Source organism: Lycorma delicatula, chromosome 13 (genome assembly GCF_047948215.1).
Source record: "Lycorma delicatula isolate Av1 chromosome 13, ASM4794821v1, whole genome shotgun sequence".
NCBI lineage: Eukaryota > Metazoa > Arthropoda > Insecta > Hemiptera > Fulgoridae > Lycorma > Lycorma delicatula.
The window spans coordinates 15,164,844-15,186,867 of NC_134467.1; the positions used below are offsets into that span (position 1 = coordinate 15,164,844).

Consider the following 22,024-nt stretch of genomic DNA (forward strand, 5'->3'; position numbering starts at 1 on the left):
GATTTATTATTAAATGATACTGTTAAAGTTGAGGAATCTCTATTTAATGATTCCAAAGATTTCTTCAAATATACTAACTAAAATGATGATAGCTCTTCTCTATCTCGTATACATTTTGAAAATGAGTATGCTGATAAGGGTGCTGATATTGTAAAACTTCTCGCTAAAAAATTTGGGAGCGAGTATACTAACAATGATTTTTCAGACTGAAATGACATTTAACAGTAATGACTAATATAGTAAACATTATTCTGAGAATGATGTTGAAGAAGTCATTTGCTGACCAATTATAATTTTTTGATTGGCCCAGAAAATATTCATCCTCTTTTAGTGAAAACTTCATTACTTATTAGAAAACTTGGTGCGTGTGGATTTAATAATAAATTGTTGTCTTGGATAGATTCATTTTGTTCAAAAAGAATTCAGTATGTTAAAAATTATTATTTCTCCCTATTTATATTACATCCAGATTAAGACAAGGCATGCATTTACGTTCTCCAGTTTTCCCAGAATTTATAAATGAACAAAAGAAAGAAGCCGTAAAGAAAGGGAGATGACAAAGAAGAATTGAGGGGAGAGTGGAAGAAGTGTTAGGAGAAGACCACTTTGGTTTCAGGAAAAGTATAGGGACAAGGGAAGCAATTTTAGGCTTCAGATTAATAGAAGGAAGATTAAAGAGACACAAACCAACATACTTGGGATTTATAGACCTAGAAAAGGCATTCGATAACATAGACTGGAATAAAATGTTCAGCATTTTAAAAAAATTAAGGCTCAAATACAGAGATAGAAGAACAATTGCTAACATTTACAGGAACCAAACGGCAACAGTAATAATTGAAGAACATAAGAAAGAAGCCGTAATAAAAAGGGGAGTCCGACAAGGATGTTCCCTATCCCCGTTACTTTTTAATCTTTACATAGAACTAGCAGTTAATGATGTTAAAGAACAATTTAGATTCGGAGTAACAGTACAAGGTGAAAAGATAAAGATTCTACGATTTGCTGATGATATAGTAATTCTAGCCGAGAGTAAAAGGGATTTAGAAGAAACAATGAACGGCATGGATGAACTCCTACGCCAGAACTACCGCATGAAAATAAACAAGAACAAAACAAAAGTAATGAAATGCAGTAGAAATAATGAAGACGGACCAGTGAATGTGAAAATAGGAAGAGAAAAGATTACGGAGATGGAAGAATATTATTATTTGGGAAGTAGAATTACTAAAGATGGACGAAGTAGGAGCGATATAAAATGTCAAATAGCACAGCCGAAACAAGCCTTCAGTCAGAAATATAATTTTTTACATCAAAAATTAATTTACTTGTCAGGAAAAGATTTTTGAAAGTGTATGTTTGGAGCGTCACTCTATATGGAAGTTTCACTTCCATATAAACGATTAGAGTACCTGAGAAGAAAAGATTAGAAGCTTTTGAAATGCGGTGCTAGACGAGAATGTTAAAAATAAGACGGGTGGATAAAGTGACAAATGAAGAGGTGTTGCAGCATATCAATGAAGAAAGAAGCATTTGACTTATAGGCCACACATGAGGTGCTATCTAAAAGTTCAGGAAATTTTACCATAAAAATAAAATACCTTACCATAACTTATAATTTCCACTGTCTCCTTCAAAGTAATCCGCTTGGGCATTGATACAGTGATCCCAGCGTTTTTCCCATGATTCCATGCATCCCTGGAACTCTGCAAGTGTAAGTGTTCGAAGCACGTTCTGCGTTTCTTCCTGAATCTCCTAAATTGTGTTAAAACGACAGCCTTTCAATTGAAATTTTATTTTCGGAAAGAGAAAAAAGTGGCACAGGGCAAGGTCGTGCGAATAGGGTGGGTGGGGAATCACTACAGTCTTTTTGGAAGCCAAGAAATTCCGAACTGCTAGCGATGTGTGCGCAGGCGTGTTGTCATGGTGCAGAACCCAGCTGTTGTTACCCCATAGATCTGAACGTTTGCACCTATGCTTTCACATAACCGCTTCAAAACTTCACAACAGAACATCCCACTGACAGTTTGACCAAGAGGAACAAATTCCTTATGGATAATGCCTTTGATGTCAAAAGAATGATCATCATGGACTTCACATTGCTGCGAACTTGGCGTGCTTTTTTTGGCCGCGGTAAACTTGACGACTTGCACCGCGACGACTGCTGCTTAGTTTCATGGTCATACCCGTACACCCATGTCTCATCACTGGTTATGATGTTGGAGATGAAGTTAGGGTCATCCCTTGCAGAATTTTTATTCACTATAGACAGCCTACGCGATTTTGTTTCTGGTCGCTGTTCAACAGTCTCGATACGAATTTTGCAGCAATGCGTCTCAAGTTCAAATTGTCCAACAAGATGTGTTGCACGGATTCACATGACATTTGTATGATTGCACAAACATCATGGATTGTTTGTCTACTGTCGATAATAGCCTCTAGCACGTTTGCGATGTTTTCCGGTGTTGCACTTGTTAATGGTCTTCCTGAACGCTCATCGTCATCGACTGTTGTTTGTCCATCTTTGAATCTTTTGTACCACAAAAAAGTTTTACTTTTACTCATAGCATTGTCACCAAATGCTTCCATAAGCATGTGATGGGTTTTTGCACCAGTTTTTTTAAGCATGAAGCAAAATTTGATGCTGGTTCTTTAAAATCTGCCATTTAAAACTTCACTGAAGCAGTAAAACACAACCGCACGAAATTCAACAATGCAGCCTCTCATTGTCACAGTTGTTGGAACACTGATTCATAAAGAGCACTGTTAGCCACATCTAGTGGCAGCAGGTCGTACCAGCAATGGTTTGCGTGCAAAATTCAAATTCCCCGAACTTTTAGGTAGCACCTCGTATTAAGGCATCCTGGAATAGTTGCTTTAATATTGGAGGGAAAAATTGTGCAAGCAGGCAATGTTTGGAATATGTAAAACAAATTGTTAGGAATGTAGGATGTTTTAACGAAATGCAATGACTAGCACTAGATAGGGAATCTTGCAGAGCTGCATCAAACCAGTCAAATGAATGAAGATAAAAAAAAAACGAAATTATTTAAGTGTATTGCAAATAGTTTATATTTAATTACTTCAAATCAATTGAACTCTGTAGAAATGATGCAACTTAAATAGTACTTCTAAAATAAATTTTTATTTTCATATTTAATTTGGAAGGTTTACTAATGTTGATATTATTTATTGAATAATACTGCTAAAGGGATCTTCTATTACAGAATTAGATTATATTTTGACAGCAAGTTAGTTATTCTTCAGTGAATACACTGGTTATTCTGTATCTAAGTCACTAAAAATGGTAAATTTTATTAAGTGATTCTCTACAAATTTTAAAAATATTAATTCTTCAAAACTTTAGGTTATGCTTTTATTCTCCCAAGTTCCAAAAAACAAAACATGGAAAAATCAATAGTCATAAAATTTAAATATATGGGAATAAAATCAAAATTAATCACTTAGATAACAAAGGCAATCAAAAAAGAATGAGAAAAATAAATTTGGCCTAACAACTAAGAAAAGATATTTTCAGCAAAAGGAACACCTTGGTAGTTACCAAAATAAGGCATGAAAATTCAGTAATCAAACCAGAAGACTCTGCATCAGATGTATCCCAGTTTGAAATCAAATAAAATAAATTCAATAGAAAAAAGAAAGTAAAACCTTGAGAAAAATCCTAGGACCAATAAGAATACAAGAGAATGAATGCAAATTAAGAAGTAATAAAGATATTTATAGATACAATGAAACTGAGAAAATGTCAATTCCATCAGAAAAAATAGCCAAATCTTTTTCTAGGCTCAAAAAAAACATATTCAACTATATTTACAGTAAAAAAAGGAGATTTCAAGGATTTCAAAGAGGAGAAAAATGGGACAGAAGAGAGAAGACAAAAATAAAGCAAAAAAAATAAACTGTTTGAAAACCAGGAATGAAAACATACAGCAGAAAAATAAATAAATGCAAAATATTGCTTCATGGTCCTGTCGGGCAAACATAAAAAATTAGAAAAAACTTACATGCTCAAATGATGTATCAGTTTCAGTCACATGATCTGGTAAAAATAAGCATATCATTTCTGCTACATTATCCTGTTCAGTCTCTAATTTAATATCTTTATTAAGAGGCAGAACTTCATTAACAAAATTATTATTTACAGGCCCATCCATTATCTGAAAAAAAAAATAAAACATCCATAATACAAAAAAAAGAAAAAAAGGGACACTTCTGTAATTCCTTAATGATTATTTTTGGTGGTTTATGTTTTATGATGGCTTGAACGTGATTATATTTGATATTACTTACTTCTTAATGAAAAAAAATAAGAACAGGCAAAGAATAATACAAATGCATTGATTGCCATTTGTGGCTCACATTACATCTTTCTGTGATTCATTGAATCAGAAGCCATGTAAACTACATATGGCTCATATGCACATTCTTAGAATAAGACATCATGATCCTCGTAGGGCTTGCAACAAAATTCTTTTTATATTGGAAGTGAGCCTTACAGTTTGTAGGAACCTTAGCTTTCAGAAATTTCATGTTGGGAATAGTGATGACATGATGAATCAAGCTATTTACATATTTGTGAAATAATAAATGCAATTATGTTTTACATTCTGTTTAAATGTAAATAAACAATGAGATTTAAGATGATAAATATTGAAATTACTAAACTGAAGTTTTTAACATCTTGTTATTTGTTTTTGTGATTGATTAAGTGTCAGGTGTCACTAACAAATAGCAAATTACAAGAACTAATAAAAACTAGAACCATTAAAGCTGATGAACCTCACTAAGGTAAATACAGGTGATTTAAAATCAGACCCACCGGGTTGGTCTAGTGGTGAAAGCGTCTTCCCAAATCAGCTGATTTGGAATCGAGAGTTCCAGCGTTCAAGTCATAGTAAAGCCAGTTATTTTTACACGGATTTGAATACTAGATCGTGGATACCGGTGTTCTTTGGTGGTTGGGTTTTAATTAACCATACATCTCAGAAATGGTCGAACTGAGAATGTACAAGACAGTAGTACAAGACTTCATTTACACTCATACCTATCATCCTCATTCATCCTCTGAAGTATTATCTGAACGGTAGTTACCGGAGGATAAACAGGAAAAAGAAAAAGGTGATTTAAAATCGCATGTCAATCTCTCACGACATGATTCTACAGCCAAAAATAAGAAAAAAATTTATGTAAACATAGATCAGAAAACTGTTAGCTAGCAAGTTTCAGCTTGCAAAAAATTTAGCCCTGCTGTCCAATTAAACCATACTAAAATTCTTCGGGTAAAAATCGAGGGATAAACTTGATGCTTCCTAATGTTTTCGATCTAAGAAATTGAATAAAAGTGTTCCCCTATCTTACTTAAATCAAGGAAAATGGGTCAAAACAAGAAAATACTTCTTGTAAAATATACCTTCTTTTTGGTTTGGAATAAAATAATTTGTAAATTTCTGAGGATGAGATGAATGAAAATTTTAGTAGTGTGTGAAAATGCCATGCCTGACCGGAATTTGAATCCAGGACCTCCAAATAAAAGGCCAATATGCTACCACTCGTGCCACAGAGGCCAAAATAGACCAACTGCATCAGAAAAGTGATACAATTTTAAGTGGAATAATTTTCATAGATGTTTGAACAACATAATGTATATGAAAATAAATAGATAAATTAACAATAAAAGAAAAAATGAATAAAAACTAGATTTAAAAAAATAAAAATCACAAACTTTTGTTTTTTCCTAAACGTTATTACAATCAAAATGGTTACTTGATAAATCTGCAAACATTTCTTCAAAGCAGTTGCACAATGGCAATGGATGCTACTCTGTTCAATGCACAGTTCAGCTTAGCGAATCCATGCTAGCTGGGATAACATCTAATAGCACAATAAGTTTTGGTTGAAATTAAAACAAATCTGACACTCATTACTGCCAAGTATGATGAAGTTCAAATGACAATGACTTAGGCAAAACAATAAAAGAGCTTAGCTGTCAAGGTAATTTCCCTAATACTGAGTATGCTTGTGCCAACTGTTTAGCCTCCAAAACCACCGTAAGGTATTACTTCAGAGGATGATATGTATAAATGCAAATGAAGTTAGTCTTGTACAGTCTCAGGTCAACCACTCCTGAGAGATGGGTGGTTAATTGAAACCCAATCACCAAAGGACACCAGTATCCACGATCTAGTATTCAAATCCGTTTAAAGTAACTACCTTTACTAGGATTTGAATCTTAGAACTCTCAACTTCAAAATCAGCTGATTTGCGGTGACGAGTTAATCACTAGATCAGCCCAGTGGGCTACTCAAAAAAACACTGGTTTGTTGAAAGAATAGCATGAAAGATTGGGATATCAAAATATGAGATATGTACAATTATTTCTGAAGGACTGTAGAATTGAGTGTGACAATAATTCTGTGAAGGCTGAGTTATGGGAAAAAATCATACAATGTCATTTGGTAAAAGTTAAACACATACATTAAATAGAACAGCATCAATGAAAGTAAACGGAAAGGGCCCTTTGTAGTTGTTTCTGAAAAGTTTTTCAGTAAAGTATTTTCTAAATAAATATAATTACAAAGTTTATTTTCTGGATAAGTAAAAAGTTGTCTGCAGGGATGTTAAGTTCAGATCGTAAACATTACCAAGAATCTAACTCATAACTTTTCTTACATACCAAGCAAAGACCTTACTTAAAACTCAAATAACTATAAGATGAGTTGATTCCTTAACAAAAATAAACAGAAGAGAATTTGATCCCTCATGCATTAGCAACAGATTATAATGATAAACAGCATGTAATTAACCACGGGCAAATAAAGAAACCTTCCAGGACATCAACAAGTATTAATATTTATGTACAAGGTTCATGTTTTATTTGTTCAAATATTATTAATAATTTTTATTTTTGAGATGGTATTTAATTTCAGAGGATTTTTAATAGAATCGATGGTTTAAGATATTATGTAGGCATAAAAATTATACATTATAATATACTATAATGCATATTATGTTAACACCTTGCACTATAATGTATATAATGCCTTTGTTCAGTGTCAGAATAATTTTTTGTAACCGAATTTCGTTTATTTTAGTGAGTTTATCCTGAAACTAATAAAACAGACTAACATTTGCTATAAGTTATCATCAAACAGATGCGTTTTCCATTAATTACAACTTGAACGCTTCAACAGTCAATTACAAAACTGTCAACCATCAAATGTTCTGTTTTGTTAGTATCGGAAAATAATGGATAAAGAAATAAGTACTATGATTTCCAATGCAATAAGAAGAAAATTACTATTAACAAATGACTAATAACAATGATGTGCCCACAATTAATGACATTTTTTTATTAACACGTTGCTTAAATAAACGATTTTACATCGAACTCAAATGAATTTACATCACAGGATAAAGCTCACACTACCGATTCTTCAATACAAAAACAAAAAAATTAAACTTAAATACTATTAATTTATATAAGAATATTATATAATAACTTACTTAGATAAACAAATGAGAACCCCAAACAATAAATAATAATGAAATTAGAACGTAGTTCTTTCCTTAACAACCTGTCAGATAAATGATAGGCAAGTTGATCAATGATGCCAACACATACAATTTTATACTTCAATGTTGGAAAAAAAAAAAATATATATATATATATATTTATGTTGTTGCACAACAACAAAATACATAATTTTTCAATGTACATTTAAAATGGTTTAATTCAAAAATAAAAAAACTACTGAAATTTTCATAAAATTCTTAGAAGCGATTGTTATTTATTAATTTATTTAAAAAAGAAAAAATGAGCTAGCATTTAATAATAATAATGTTTTTGTTGAAAATAAAGTAATATAACAGAAAAACAAACGTAGTTAAAACACAAAAATTCAAACAACCAATAATCATTTTTAATTACCTTATAGATTCTGGTCCTTACGGTCGGTGATATTAATTTAAAAATATATACCTAAATTATATATTTTTTATAAAAACATAATTCAAATATTTTATAAGTAATTAGTTGTTTTTTTTTTTTTTTTACGTTGTTGAGTAAATCTCTTAACAGACACTACCCGCCCACACAGATAACATCGGGCTCTCTCCGACCATATTACGACCCTAGCGAGCGTGATATAATTTGTTATTCGTGTTAACCGGTAATGGTATATTTTCTTTAGACTTGATTTGCCTCAACTTCTGTCATGCTTCAATGTTAACTTTTCTTGAAGGTGGTGTCCCGTGAATTACTTTTACACACTACAAGCATAGTATATATTAGTAAAATCAGCTATTGTGTTAGGAGAAACAGGCATATTGAAAGTTTATTTAGAATATACCTCCGTGTATAATGCCTGCAGTTTTGGAAAGTGTACCCATTCACTTCAGTCTGGAATTTAACCATAAAATATATTTTACTTAAAAAACAACTGAAAATGTTAATGGTGATTAATTTTAAAAAGGCTAGTGATATACTAGCCTTGTATTAAGGCTTGGCCAGATATAAAAAAAAAAAACATTAGTAGACCTTACAGAACTGACTTTTAGTAAGCTTACAGACCTTTTTAGTCTAAAGCTGTCTGAGCTTTGCAAAAATTCTATGAATCTGTTTAAAGGTGCTAATCTGTTTTAAAGCCCGATTGGTAGTCAAATATTAGTTTTTGTTGTAAAAAGGTTTTAAATCTTCCAAATAAAAATTTCTTGAAACCTTTTGAAAGTACAGATAGCATGCTACTCGGCCGTATGATGTTATATTATTAGTGGTTTACCCGGTTTGATTGGTTTTTACTATTTTCCATAGATGCAGAAAATATTCAATTCTAAGAACAGATGTAAAGTAATAATTATACTCGCCAAACAAGCAACATTTTGTGTGATTACAAGTGTAGTACACATTGTAGATAGTTTATGAATTAGATGATGTTTCGTTCCACGTCGAGCCATCCGGTGCTGCAATCTAGTGGGTCCTAGCGCTCACCGGAAAGTTAACTCTACTAGCTTTCTACGTCAGAACCCACCGGGTTGGTCTAGTGGTGAACACCTCTTCCCAAATCAGCTGATTTGGAAGTCAAGAGTTCTAGCGTTCATTCCTAGTAAAGTCAGTTATTTTTACATGGATTTGAATACTAGGTTGTGGATGCCGGTGTTCTTTGGTGGTTGGGTTTAAGTTAACCACACATCTCAGGAATGGTTGAACTGAAACGGTACAACACTACACTTCATTTACACTCATACATATCATCCTCTGAAGTATTATCTGAAAGGTAATTACTGGAGGTTAAACAGAAAAAATAAAGAATAAAAAGTTTTCTACGTCAGAATTTGATCCAGAGCGATGCACTTTCAGTCCGGATGGACATATTCAGATGAACGTTTAGTTTATTAGTATAAGTTATATGTCATTTAATTTAATTATATTTGTATCAAATTCAATTACACATTTCATTAACTGTCAAGATGACAATTCATTAACCGTTACTCAACAAGCAACAAGGCGTTGCCTCATTCTTCACCTATGAATATATAGTCCAACCTCTCTCTAAAATCTACCACAAATTTCATGGTCCTCCGGGCCAGATAGTCAAGTTGACGGACCTACCAGATGGTATGTGAAAAATGAAGATAGTGGATTTTAATACTTTAATGATAAGAAAATTAGCATTTAATTTTACAAAAGCAACAAAAGTTCTGATTCAATACATACAAATTTAAAAAAAACTTATTCATATATTAAAAATAAATTAAAATAATTTTATGCTGTTGAGTTGTCTGTGAGAACGTTTACTTTTATTTCTGCAGCAGTCTGTAAATATTTTTAAACAACTTTTGAATTAAAAATCTTTTGGCATGGACTTGAAATTAGTTTAATACATATTCTTGGAATTAAGCTTCACCTTGACAAAGCAGTACTTGTTGACACTTCCTATGTCTTATAAGAAACCTTACATGCGCTTAACCCCATTGGGCAACCAAATTACAAGGTCATGGTGTTACAGAAATTATAAAAAAAAACCTTTAAACAAATATTTTTGAATGTACACTTTTTATAATGTTGCACTGTACAAATAAAAAACCCTCAACACTATCATATTTTTGAAATTGTACATTAATTTAGTGAAAACATGTTTATATTTGTAGTACGACAGTTCTCATCTATTTCTATATTAAAAATATGAGACAGATTAATGGGAATAACTCTTTTTGCTGAAAAGAAAAAGGAGGAATACGCACTAATATTTAAATATATTAAAATGTATATATTCACATACACAATTAAAAAACCAAACTGAGAAAGCTGGCTGGAACTGCAGTTATTTGAGTGTAACCTTTAACAATGCTTCTGTTAGCACCATTATTGGTTGTGTGTTACTACTCTAATCTACTGTTATCGGTTATAAACTATTCATGCATCAGTGCATGAATAAACTTTTACTCCAGGAATAAACTTCCCAATTGATGACACTAAAAATGTATATTCTTTATTCAGGTTATTTTTTATTGATGAATTAGTTGATATTCTAATGAAGTAGACTAATCTTTACGCCAAGTTTCTGAAAAAAGAAAATGTTCCAGTTTGAGGTTTCACCTGTGGAAGCAGAACTGATAATGATGAGATGCTTTTGTTTCTAGCTGCTGTATATATGCCATCAGGAATTATTTGTAAGCCACAAATTGTAAGTTATTATACAAACCAGCCCCTGTTTAATACTCCTGGATTGGGAAAACTTTTGTTTCAAAACAGTTAAAATTATGTTGTGTTTCCTCCATTTTACTATGATCATGATAAAAATACTAACCCATCTCCAAAAAATAATTTTTTTTTTAACAGATTCAGAAAAGAATATACACTTGAAAAATTTAGTGGTTGATGAAAGTTTACCGCTGCAAAAAGATAGGCTATGCTTCATTCAATTTATTAGAATAAAAAGGGGCATACATTGACATTAAGACTTGTGTAATTTCAGAATCAGAAATAGGTTATTTACAATTAGATAGTTTATGTAGGTGCAGACAAAAATTGTAAAAAAACCCAAATCATGGCTATACCACTAATATTATGACTTTTATAATGTAGTAACCTGTTAGATAAACATCACTATATTTACACTCTCTTTTTCCTGTTTAGCCTCTGGTAACTACCGTTTAGATAATACTTCAGAGGATGATATGTATAAGTGTAAATGAAGTGTAGTCTTGTACATTCTCAGTTCGACTATTCCTGAGATGTGTGGTTAATTGAAACCCAACCACCAAAGAACACCGGTATCCACAATCTAGTATTCAAATCCGTGTAAAAATAATTGGCTTTACTAGGACTTGAATGCTGTAACTCTCGACTTCCAAATCAGCTGATTTGGGAAGACGCGTTAACCACTAGACCAACCCGGTGGGTCACTATATTTACACTGACAATTATTACTGCCACCCTTGTTCTGACTTTCAGTAAGCAAAATAATGACTCGGTCGGTACTATCAGAAAATAAAGGCATGGTATTCCAAAAGATATAGTGCAAAAAAAATTAAACAAAATTCACGCACTGTGTGATGAGGGAAAAATGGTGTTGATGAAGTAACAAGATATGCAAGACTTCTTGTGTACGAAAACCAAACAATTAGATTGCGTAGAAATAGTACAGAAAGAAAGAAGACAGTCCATCCAGATGTTGTCAATGATATAATAATTTTATGGGTGGAGTTATATAATAGGTTACATAATGGGTGGAGTTAATACTTACTCACAAGAAAAAGAGTAAAAGTGTGATATAAAACCAGTTCTGCCACCTTTTAAATATAACTATATTAAATGCTCATGTTTTACATAAGAAAAGTAGTGGCAAGTACACTTCTTTTCAATTCACAGAAGCCCTTATTGAGAAAATTGTACAAATTCATCATAAAGTTATTCCTAACACAGGTAAGCCTTCTGTAAATGATCCTCTCATACTCTGTAAACATTTCTTGTCATATCTTTCAGACACAGAAAAAAACCTACACCAAGATGTGTTGTTCATTATGCGAACAACATAAGAAATTAATCACATTGTGATTTTGGTCTTTGTTGGTGCCCCTCGTTTTAGAAATTTTCAAAGGAATACAAATATATCTGTTAAAACATTTTCATATTTCAAAAAGATTAAAACTCATTATAAAAAAGTAATTACATATAACTAGTTTTAAATTGAAATATAGTATTGTTATTATTGTGTGATCTTGAACTATGACTGCCTAAATTCATAAATATTTATGAACTACGAGGGTTATTTTTTTTCCAAGGTCTGATCGGTCGCAAAATAAAAACCCGCGGAAAATCGGATGAACCATTGCGTATATGTGTTGTGCAGCGTCTCTAGTATGGCCTTCAATCACGCCGCATCACTTCATTTAGTTCTCAACACGCAGCTAGCACGTAAACATGTCTACATCAATAGCATCTCCCCCCAAGTGTAAATGCATGCGGTAATTCAATTTCTTCAGGCTGAGGAGTGTAATGCAGCTGAAATTTAATTTCAGCTGCATGTTGTGTCTTGTACAGTCGCAGGTCGACCACCCCCTGAGATGTATGGTTAGTTGAAACCTGTTCAGTTTTTTGTCAAGGTCGCAGACACAACGTTGGTCGAGAGCCAACAGTTTTGTCGATTTCGCAATACAGGGCTAGAATTTGTCAGCAAATCAGAAAATAGAGTTATAAACAACATACCAATCTGAAAAGAAGATTAAAACCTAACACCATGCTTCTTGGGAAATGGAATCATGATTGTTTTGAGAAAATCTGACTAAATCCCATCGTTGTAGATCCCATTACATAATTTTGTTATCTCCTGAAATCCTATTTAATTCTTAAGCAGTTATGTTGATCCTGATAAAACTTCCAATTTTGGTTTTGCTGGTCCTACTTCAGGTTATTCATTTTATTCCAGCCTTTATAAGATCATTTGGCTTCCTTTTGAGCAGTGTTGTTACTTTATACACTTATTCCACCTTTCAAATATCTTTCCCTCTTCCTATAACACTTTACCATTTTTACTGGTAATTTCTTTAGTGTGTGTACCATTCCTAAACTTATCTCATGTTACTGTTTTTACATTTTATCACATTAGTTCATACCAAAATATTTTTTCTGAATTTTCTACATATGAGCGGTCTCAAAAGGCTATTTCTTCTTTGCTTTTAGTGTTCCTCTACTAACCTCATTATTCAGTTTTCTCCATGATCTCATGTCTTCATCATATTTCTTATAAGACGACGAAAAATGTAAGAAGCCAGTGTATAATTTTCATTACGAAGACTATCGTATTTGAAAAAGAGACTGCATTTTTTCCAATATTAAACACATGGTGAGCAGAGTGTACAATGATAAACATTGGAGTCAATGTTTGAAGAAAATCTGAGACCAATGTTGGACACATTGTATTGCAGTGCCTTGATCATGACATGAATTCTAAATCTCAGAGCTATATACAATCACATTTTGTATACAGAGGGGTTGTTATAAAAGTATACTAATGTATATTCCCTTTTAAAAATTGACCCCTCCTTCTATTGAAGCCTAGACATCTGTAAATGAATAATGAAATAAATCAAAAATCTCTTGCATTATCAACATGGGTTAGATCATTGTTATTAGTCGTACAGCTATGGTAAGGAGGATTCATTTTACTGATTGAAGAAGAGGAATTATTCTCTTCTTCAAAAAAAAAATATAATTATTACATTTTCCCTTATTCATATCTAGATCACTTTAAATTCACCAATTAAATACACAATATGCATGATCTCAAAACATAATGTAGTCATTCAGTTCAAAAATGTGTATACATTCACAAACATTAAATAACTTTAATTTTTGATAACTGATGATGCAATTATAAAAACTGCTTATTTGCAATTAATAAAAACAATGGAGTAATAATTTACTGTGATGTATTATTTTCAATCAGGTAACTGTGACAGAATCTCCTGGTGCAAAATTTATACACAAAGATTTTGATTTATCTTCAATTAATGATATGGTAGCTGTACAAGCTGGAATCCTATTCTAAATTGATTTATTTTGTCAGTGTCATATTAACAAAATTATGAGGTGGCAGTGTACATATCTCATGAGCAAAGTCGAGGTCCTAAATTTTCTTGAATGAATCCTACCAGTTTTTTTATCTTCAATTGCCTACCTCGACAAATTATCAATTACCACCAGAAATATTTAAAATGATAGTACTCAGTGCAATCTGACACCTTTATTTAATCTTAACCTGTTGGTCAACTTTCCTGGCCGAATGACTTGAGATTTATATTTCTCTTTAGCAATGTTTATTATGTTTGTTGGTAAATTATATCTTTCATGGTTTTCCAGATATTAAAATTTTCTTAAATTAAATATTTAACCAAGATTTTCCTTCTATCTTCACATTCATTAAGCCTATTCTACATCTCACATCAGCCAACTCTGACTTTCTCGCCCACTACATCCAACTTTTTATCTCCTAACACTTACTGAAAATTATAATTGTACTGAAAAATGAAGAGATAATAATAAGATTTTACAAGAATAGAAGCTTAATCAGAAAAAAAATAAGAAAGCTAACTGGCTGGGATACATTCTGAAAGAAAAAAGATTGGTTAAAACAGCATTTTATGTTCTTAGATGTCTGTAGCTGGAATAAGCAAAATAAAATGATTTGAAAGGCCTTGAAGAACTTCCTATGATTCCAAAATATGATACCTTTTTTTTAATAGGATGTTAACATAAATATTAATGAAAGAATAAACAGTATTTTTAAGCATTATCTAAAAATACTTGGTATGAATGAGTACAACTCCTTAGTTAATATTGATACTAGAGGTACTGATGATAGCCCATACTGTATTGATCACATTTTCTATAAATCAATTTTATATAAACACAATGTTTCTAGTGCTGTCATTCTGGCACATTTTAAGGATCATAGGGCTTTTGCTATAGTTATTTCTAAGAATGGAGCTCAAAGTAATTCATAAAGGATTTTAAAGAGGTTAGGATAAGGTAAATTAACATCATATTTATATGGACATGACTGGAGGGAAATTCTTGTAATGACGATGTTAATTTTCAGTTTAATAACTTTTTACATATTGTATTAGGGTATATTAATCAATCAAAATCTGTTATACCGAGTCATTAAGTTTAGGAACAAGATAGATGTATGGATTATGGCAGCTAAAAAACAACATTTTAAAAATGTGAGGGAATTACCTGCAAAGAATCACTGAATTAAAAAACCAGTGTACTTCTATGCCTACTATTAAATATAAAATATATATAAATGTTGTTTCTGTTACGGTAAAATTGCTAATATTTTTAATGAATATGGCTCTTGGATTTAGTCTTATAATTTCTATTAATGTCCTACTTTTGCATAAATTTTATAGTAAAGCTACATCTTTTTCAGATGATACTGCTCTACTTAACCTATCTTGATAGGTTGCAAACCGTAATGCACAGTGATTTGGATAATTTAGGCTTATAGTTTTGTCAATAAATTAGCTCATAATGCTTTAAAAATCAAATATATAATTTTTACTTTATCATCTACTACCAGCTTATTAGTTTCATTAATATATTAGAATGGTGACTGTGCTTGTATACAGTGCAAATGTTAAGTCATATACCAGATGAATTTTAATAAATACTTGGCTTGATAGTAATGACAAATTTATGGGATTTGCATATACAGAGTTTGAAGAAATATTTATTTATATGAATTAAAACAATTTCATCATATAAGGAAGTTTTTTCCACTAGATGTTCTTTGCCAGAACTACTTTGTTTTTAGTTCATTCAAAATTCAATTATAGATTGCACTGCTGGGGATTGGCCTAAGAAAAAATAAAAGTGTGGATTATGGCAGTTAAAAAACAATATTCTAAAAATGAGGGAATTACCTGCCAAAAGACAGTGGAGAATTATAAATCATTACATGTGTTGCTGATCTGATGTCAATTTTTTTTTTCAGTCATTTGACAGGTTTGACGCAGCTCTCCAAGATTCTCTATCTAGTGCTAGTCGTTTCATTTCGGTATACCCCCTACATCCTACATCCCTAAAAATTTGTTTTATATATTCCAAACGTGGCCTGCCTGCACAATTTTTTCCTTCTACCTGACCCTCTTAATATTAAAGCCACTATTGTAGGATGCCTTAATATGTGGCCTATAAGTCTGTCTTTTCTTTTAACTATATTTTTGAAATGCTTCTTTCTTCATCGATTTGTAGCAACACCTTTTCATTGGTCACTTTATCCACCCATCTGATTTTTAACATTCTCCTACAGCACCACATTTCAAAAGCTTCTAATCTTTTCTTCTCAGGTACTCCGATTGTCCAAGCTTGTTCACTTCCATATAAAGCGAGGCTTTATATGGAAGTGAACAGATACTCAAAAATAGTTTCCTGACATTTAAATTAATTTTTTATGTAAACAAATTATATTTCTGACTGAAAGCTAGTTTCACCTGCACTATTCAGCATTTTATATCGCTCCCGTCTTATTTCATCCATCTTTAGTAATTCTACCTCTGTAAGTGGTCCATCTTCATTATTTCTACTAGATTTCATTATGTTTATTTTCTTTCAGTTTTTTAAATTGCTAGAAAAAGCAATCAAAAAATGTTGGTTAGTTTTTATCCAAAAATAAATTTTATATTCGTGTCAATTTGGGTTTCAGGAGGGTGAATACTAATTTTCAATGCAAGTTTGTTATTATTTCTTGATATTTATGAAGAATTTGATATAGTTAACCATCAAATTTTTTTTTAATTTAAAATGTACAGTACTGAAATTAGAGGTCTAGCTTTAAAATGGTTTGCGTATTATCTGGAATGCAGAAATAAGACCATAATTATGGGAGACTGTATGAGCAATAACCTTCAGGTGAAGGTTATTTAATTCCCAGGGCCTGGTTATTAAGGACCTATTCTATTTATAATTTCTATTAATGACCGTACAGTTTTCAAGAGATTTGTTTACATGCATTAAAAATTGTTATAAGTTTTTTCAGTAGATGTTTGTCAAATCTGCTTTGGTCTAGTTCATTCAAAATTAGACTATGGATTGCATTGCTGGGCATCAACTTATTGGCTAACTTCATCTGATAATTTTGCAAAATGCTATTGTAAATGAATTTAGCAAACTATTGTAATGTGATGTGTGGTGCAAGTAGGGAAAGCCTTTCCCTTTTGTTTCAGTAAATATCTGTATTTTAATTAGATCTCTTTGTTTATAAGGTCTTCTAATCTTTTACAAATGAAGTGGTAACATCAGGGTGATGATAGCTATTACTAAACAGATTTTTTACAGAAAATGTTACTGTTCCAAGGCCTTATCGTACATGGTTTCAAAAACCTTTCTTTTTTTACACCTAAGTTCTTTAACTGTCAGCTGGGTGTGCAAGAAGTACCTAGCAAGAAGAAGATCAATAATTATAGCAATGAAGCCAAAAAATGAACATAAAATACCCTTATGAGTGCTAAAAACTAGGAAATTGTTAATTCTGAGATAATGCAAAAATTTAAATGCAAGATAATATTTCCAGGGACAAAAATCACCAACTGTGATCTCAAAGCTGTAATTTAGGTTTTACCTGAAAATTTACTTGAATTAGGGGAAAATATGAAAATCAAAATAAATTACCAAACTTTGTATATCACCTCCCCTTAACCCACTATAAATTACTTTGAAGCACAAGGGAAATTTGAAAGGATACATTGGTTATAAAACTGCTTGACTTCTTATGAAGCAGTATACTAATTTCATGTTGTAAATCTATTCCAAGGATAACTTGCCTAATTATTTTCAGTATCTAAAATATTAAAAATCAAAACTGCCAAAAAAAAAAAAAAACATTGCTCTTTAATAAGGGTAATTAGTGTGTGGATGATAATTTTGTATATATAGTCTATGACATTCCTAGTAACACAAGGATAACAACTCAGGGTCTAGTACATCTAAATCACTTAATGACTTAAGCCGTTGAGCTGCTATGGTGGAACATACATATACCCGAAGTACATTACACTCCTTTTTGGGCAATTGTGTAAAAATTGAGATTCAGCAATATTCTTTCTCAAAATGGATTTTATTAAAAAAAATAAAAATACCATCTAGTAGAGGGAGATTCAAATCCCTTCTTGCCCGCAAGTCTGTAGCCCACCACCTTCAACAAAAATCATAGTATATCACTGTTAAAACTTTGTTTTCCCAAAATACAATCTACCTTAAAAAAAAACTTAAATTATGTAAGGGAAGTTCACATATTGAGGTCTAGTAAGGAGGTCAACAGGATTTCCAAGTTCTGTAGCAGTAGAAACAAACCAGCAAATTGTTTTTTTTTAATATTTTACTTCCAACGACGCTTTCTAATTTGATACTTATGCTTAATCGTAGACCTGAACACATCGCAAGCAGTTTTCCATCAATAAAACTTCACAAGTAATGATATTAGTCATTTTTTTCAACAAGTTGCAAAACTGCTTGACTTCTTACTAAGCAGTATACATATTTTATTTTATAATGTAAATCTATGCGTGCATAAACTTACTCAATTATTTTCAGTGTTTCAAATATTAAAAAAACCATTGTTCTTTCATACAGGATAATTAAAAAAGCATGCAGGTGACAATTTTGTACATCGTATAATTTTTTTCAAGATTTTCGAAACATAAACATATAAATGTATAGCCTACATTTCAGCAACACTCTCAGAAACATAAGGATACCAACATGGGCACATATCTAAATCAGTTCAACTGTTGAGCTTCAACAGTGCTAAAAATCAGAGGATTGCACTGTTAAAAACTTTTTTTTTGAAAATACTACACAATATGTAAGGAAAGTTCATATATTGACTAGTGAATCTTGTGCTCTAAAGAAAACAAAGGAGTCAGTCAACAGGAACTCTGAGGTCTGTAGCGATAGAAACAAACCTGCAAATCTACTTAATATTTTACATCTTATGATGTTTCTAATTTGATATTTATGCTTAACAATAAACCTGAAGAATATGCGTTCTAGCCGTTTTCAATAGAACTACAAATATCAAAGTAATGATCTTTTTTGATGAACAATTGTAATATAAATTCTAAAAATGCTGGACTACTTAGTAAGCAGTATACTATGATTTATTTTATAATGTTATAAGTCTACTCCGAGGCTAAATTTTCATCAAAGAATTAACTGTTACAATAGGCAGAAAATAACTGGAATCAAAAGATATGAGTGTGCAAGAGGAGTTTAGTTCTATGAGATCAAACCATCATTAGAGCTGAATTTTAAAAATTCTTTTACATCATGTATGCCACTTTGATAATGGTTTTATTGATGATCACTTCCATGCCCATTCAATTTATAATTAGTACAAGTAAGTTTGAACCACCAGCATGGGGGTATAAATAATGTCATTAGAATATTTTTGGAAAATTATGTGAACTTTAATAATTATGTTAATATAAAATAGAAATAAACCTGCAATTCCACTTACAATTAATATTGTACTCATACGTCCAGTTTTCCTTTGTAATTAGATACTTCTGCTTAACTGTACACCTGAATAATACGTGTGTTGTTGCTGCTTTTCAAGGTCACAAATCAAATATTAAATGTAATCTTATAACAATCCTTCCCTTAAACCTACTGATGGACAGTTGGACCATGAATTTGTGTAGACTACACTAGTGATCATATACTACCATATTGTAGAATTAACAAGTTTTGTAATGCATACCGATATTAGTTTTATTGTTAATGATGATGATTGATGATCGCTGAACAATGACTGATCTGTGACCCAATTGGTACCCATTGAACGTGATCTGTGATCTAATCGGTGCTCACTGAACAGGGATCAAGTGCACAATGAACGACGGTGATTTATGACCTGATCGGTACTCAATGAATAATGGTGATCGTGATCTGATCGATGTCAATGACAGCTGATTTATGATGGTGGTGAATACTAATTATTATTGTTTCTGTTAAGGTAGGTAATGCACAAATCGAAGTAAACTAGTTTTGTTTTTGACACCTTAGGAACCCAAAAAACCAGATGCAAATATTCTATATGTTCATATGTGTGTGTTCGGGTTCTCAACCTAAATCACAGTATATCTCCAAATTACTTAACCAATTTTGACCAAACTTGGTCAGATTACTTCTATAACTAAATTAGTGGCTAAGTGGGTATAGTGACTTTTTTTTCAACCTTATTAAACATCACAGGGCAACTTGTCCTCGCCATGAAGCAAAACTCAGTCAACCTATAGTGTCGTGGCAGCAGACTGCCCACCCTGTAGCACCCCAACATGAGGATTCTCCCATCGGGGTCTCCCAAGCATCCTCGAAGGAGGCCGACCACCTATCCTGGAAACCAGCAACCTCCTCTGCTAGAGGGCTACCCTTCTTGGCCCTAACCTAATGGATCCAGGAATGCATTTCGCATGCCCTTCACTCGCAACGTGTCCCTCACACACCTCGAGGATCCCTGATATACCATCATCGGGAAGTCCTGGGGTATAGTGATTTATTAGTACCCACTGTCACCCAAAGGAGCACTAATGTAGTACTGATGTACAACTGCTGTAGTCGTTTTGGTATTTTGTAACATTATAATTAAATAAATGAATATTTAAAGAATATTTTAAAGGCCGCTAGAACCCAACACCCACATGAATGAAATACAGTATGTGCGCGCGATTTAGTTGTCATCATTGAATTAAATAAACAAAAAATATATCTAAATAAAATCATAAATATTTTAAATGAAGTTGCGTGTATGCTGTGCTTTAGAAGAAAAATGTCACGTGGCAGGAAAGTCCTATAACTGTGTTGGCAGCTTTTTGAGGTCACAAATCAAATTTTGTCATCAAATAATAAATGTAATCTTACAGCAATCCCTTCCTTAAACTCACTGATTTAATAATGGACAGTACGACCAAGAATTTGTGTGTAGACCACACTAATGGTCATATACTACCATATTGTAGGGTTTACAAGTTTTGCAACCATTCTGATAATGGTTTTATTGTTGATGATGATGAATCCGTGCCAACAAAGATAGCTGATTTAGAGGTATACGTCTCTTTTTGTCTACAGTCCGTTCAAAAAGTTTGTGACGATCTCTCTCATCACAAATCACAAGTTATCTTTCATAATTCAAGTTATTGTAGAAAGTTTTTATAAAAAAATTTATATGATACAATGATTAACTCAACATTTATTTAATATTCATAAGCATTGAAATTTTTCTATTAATTAAATATAATTATGAGATTTTATCACTTAATATTAACTACAATTAAGTTTTTTTGAATCACTTTCTGAAGGGACGGTACGTTAGGTACAATGCGCATGAGCTGCAGTGTGCGACAATGAAAACTATACCTCTAAATCTATCTGTCTCACGTTCGTTTTCCGCTCACGTTGGACATAGGCAGTGCCCATTCCAGTATTTCTATATTTCAGTGTGTGGTAAACACAATTTGGTACTTACGTATTAACGCCACCACAACTACAGCTTTATTTAAAAACAAAGTAGTCAATCGGATTTCGGTGGAAAATTAACAGTCTCTTTATTAATTATAATAAATGGTTATTTATATTTAATAATTAGATTAAGTTTCGTTAAATTATATTTATAAAATAAATAAATATAAATAACCATTTATTAAAATTAATAAAGAGACTGTTTTGAATCGTTAAACTCTACATCGGCCCATTTTCCACCGAAATCCGATTGACTACTTTGTTTTTAAATAAAGCTGTAGCTGCAGTGGCGTTCAATATGTTAAGTACCCACAATTTCTTAATAATTTTTTTGTATGATTCTTCAGTATATCAAATTGATTAAACAATTTTTCAAACATCAACTAAAAAATTACATTCTAGGCCCAACTTTCCCACCATGACTCAGGGAACAAAAAACAATCAAAGAATTTTATTGAATAAAACTAAGGATTCTCTAGGAAA

At 31.9% G+C, this 22,024-nt stretch overlaps 1 protein-coding gene across 5 annotated transcripts in view; it reads right to left on the reverse strand.

The window, feature by feature from the left end:
• The window catches only part of LOC142333868 (uncharacterized), a 62,446-nt gene that overhangs the window by 6,632 nt on the left and 33,790 nt on the right, over positions 1 to 22,024 (reverse strand). For 4 of the 5 annotated variants that reach the window (XM_075381440.1, XM_075381437.1, XM_075381438.1 and 1 more), the window contains one exon: positions 4,026 to 4,178. In XM_075381440.1, coding sequence (XP_075237555.1) covers positions 4,026 to 4,175 — 150 coding nt within the window. In that variant the 5' untranslated portion in view covers positions 4,176 to 4,178. Of the gene's footprint in view, positions 1 to 4,025; positions 4,179 to 7,524; positions 7,609 to 22,024 lie in introns of those variants that run through there. The other variant, XM_075381442.1, reaches the window with a different exon arrangement.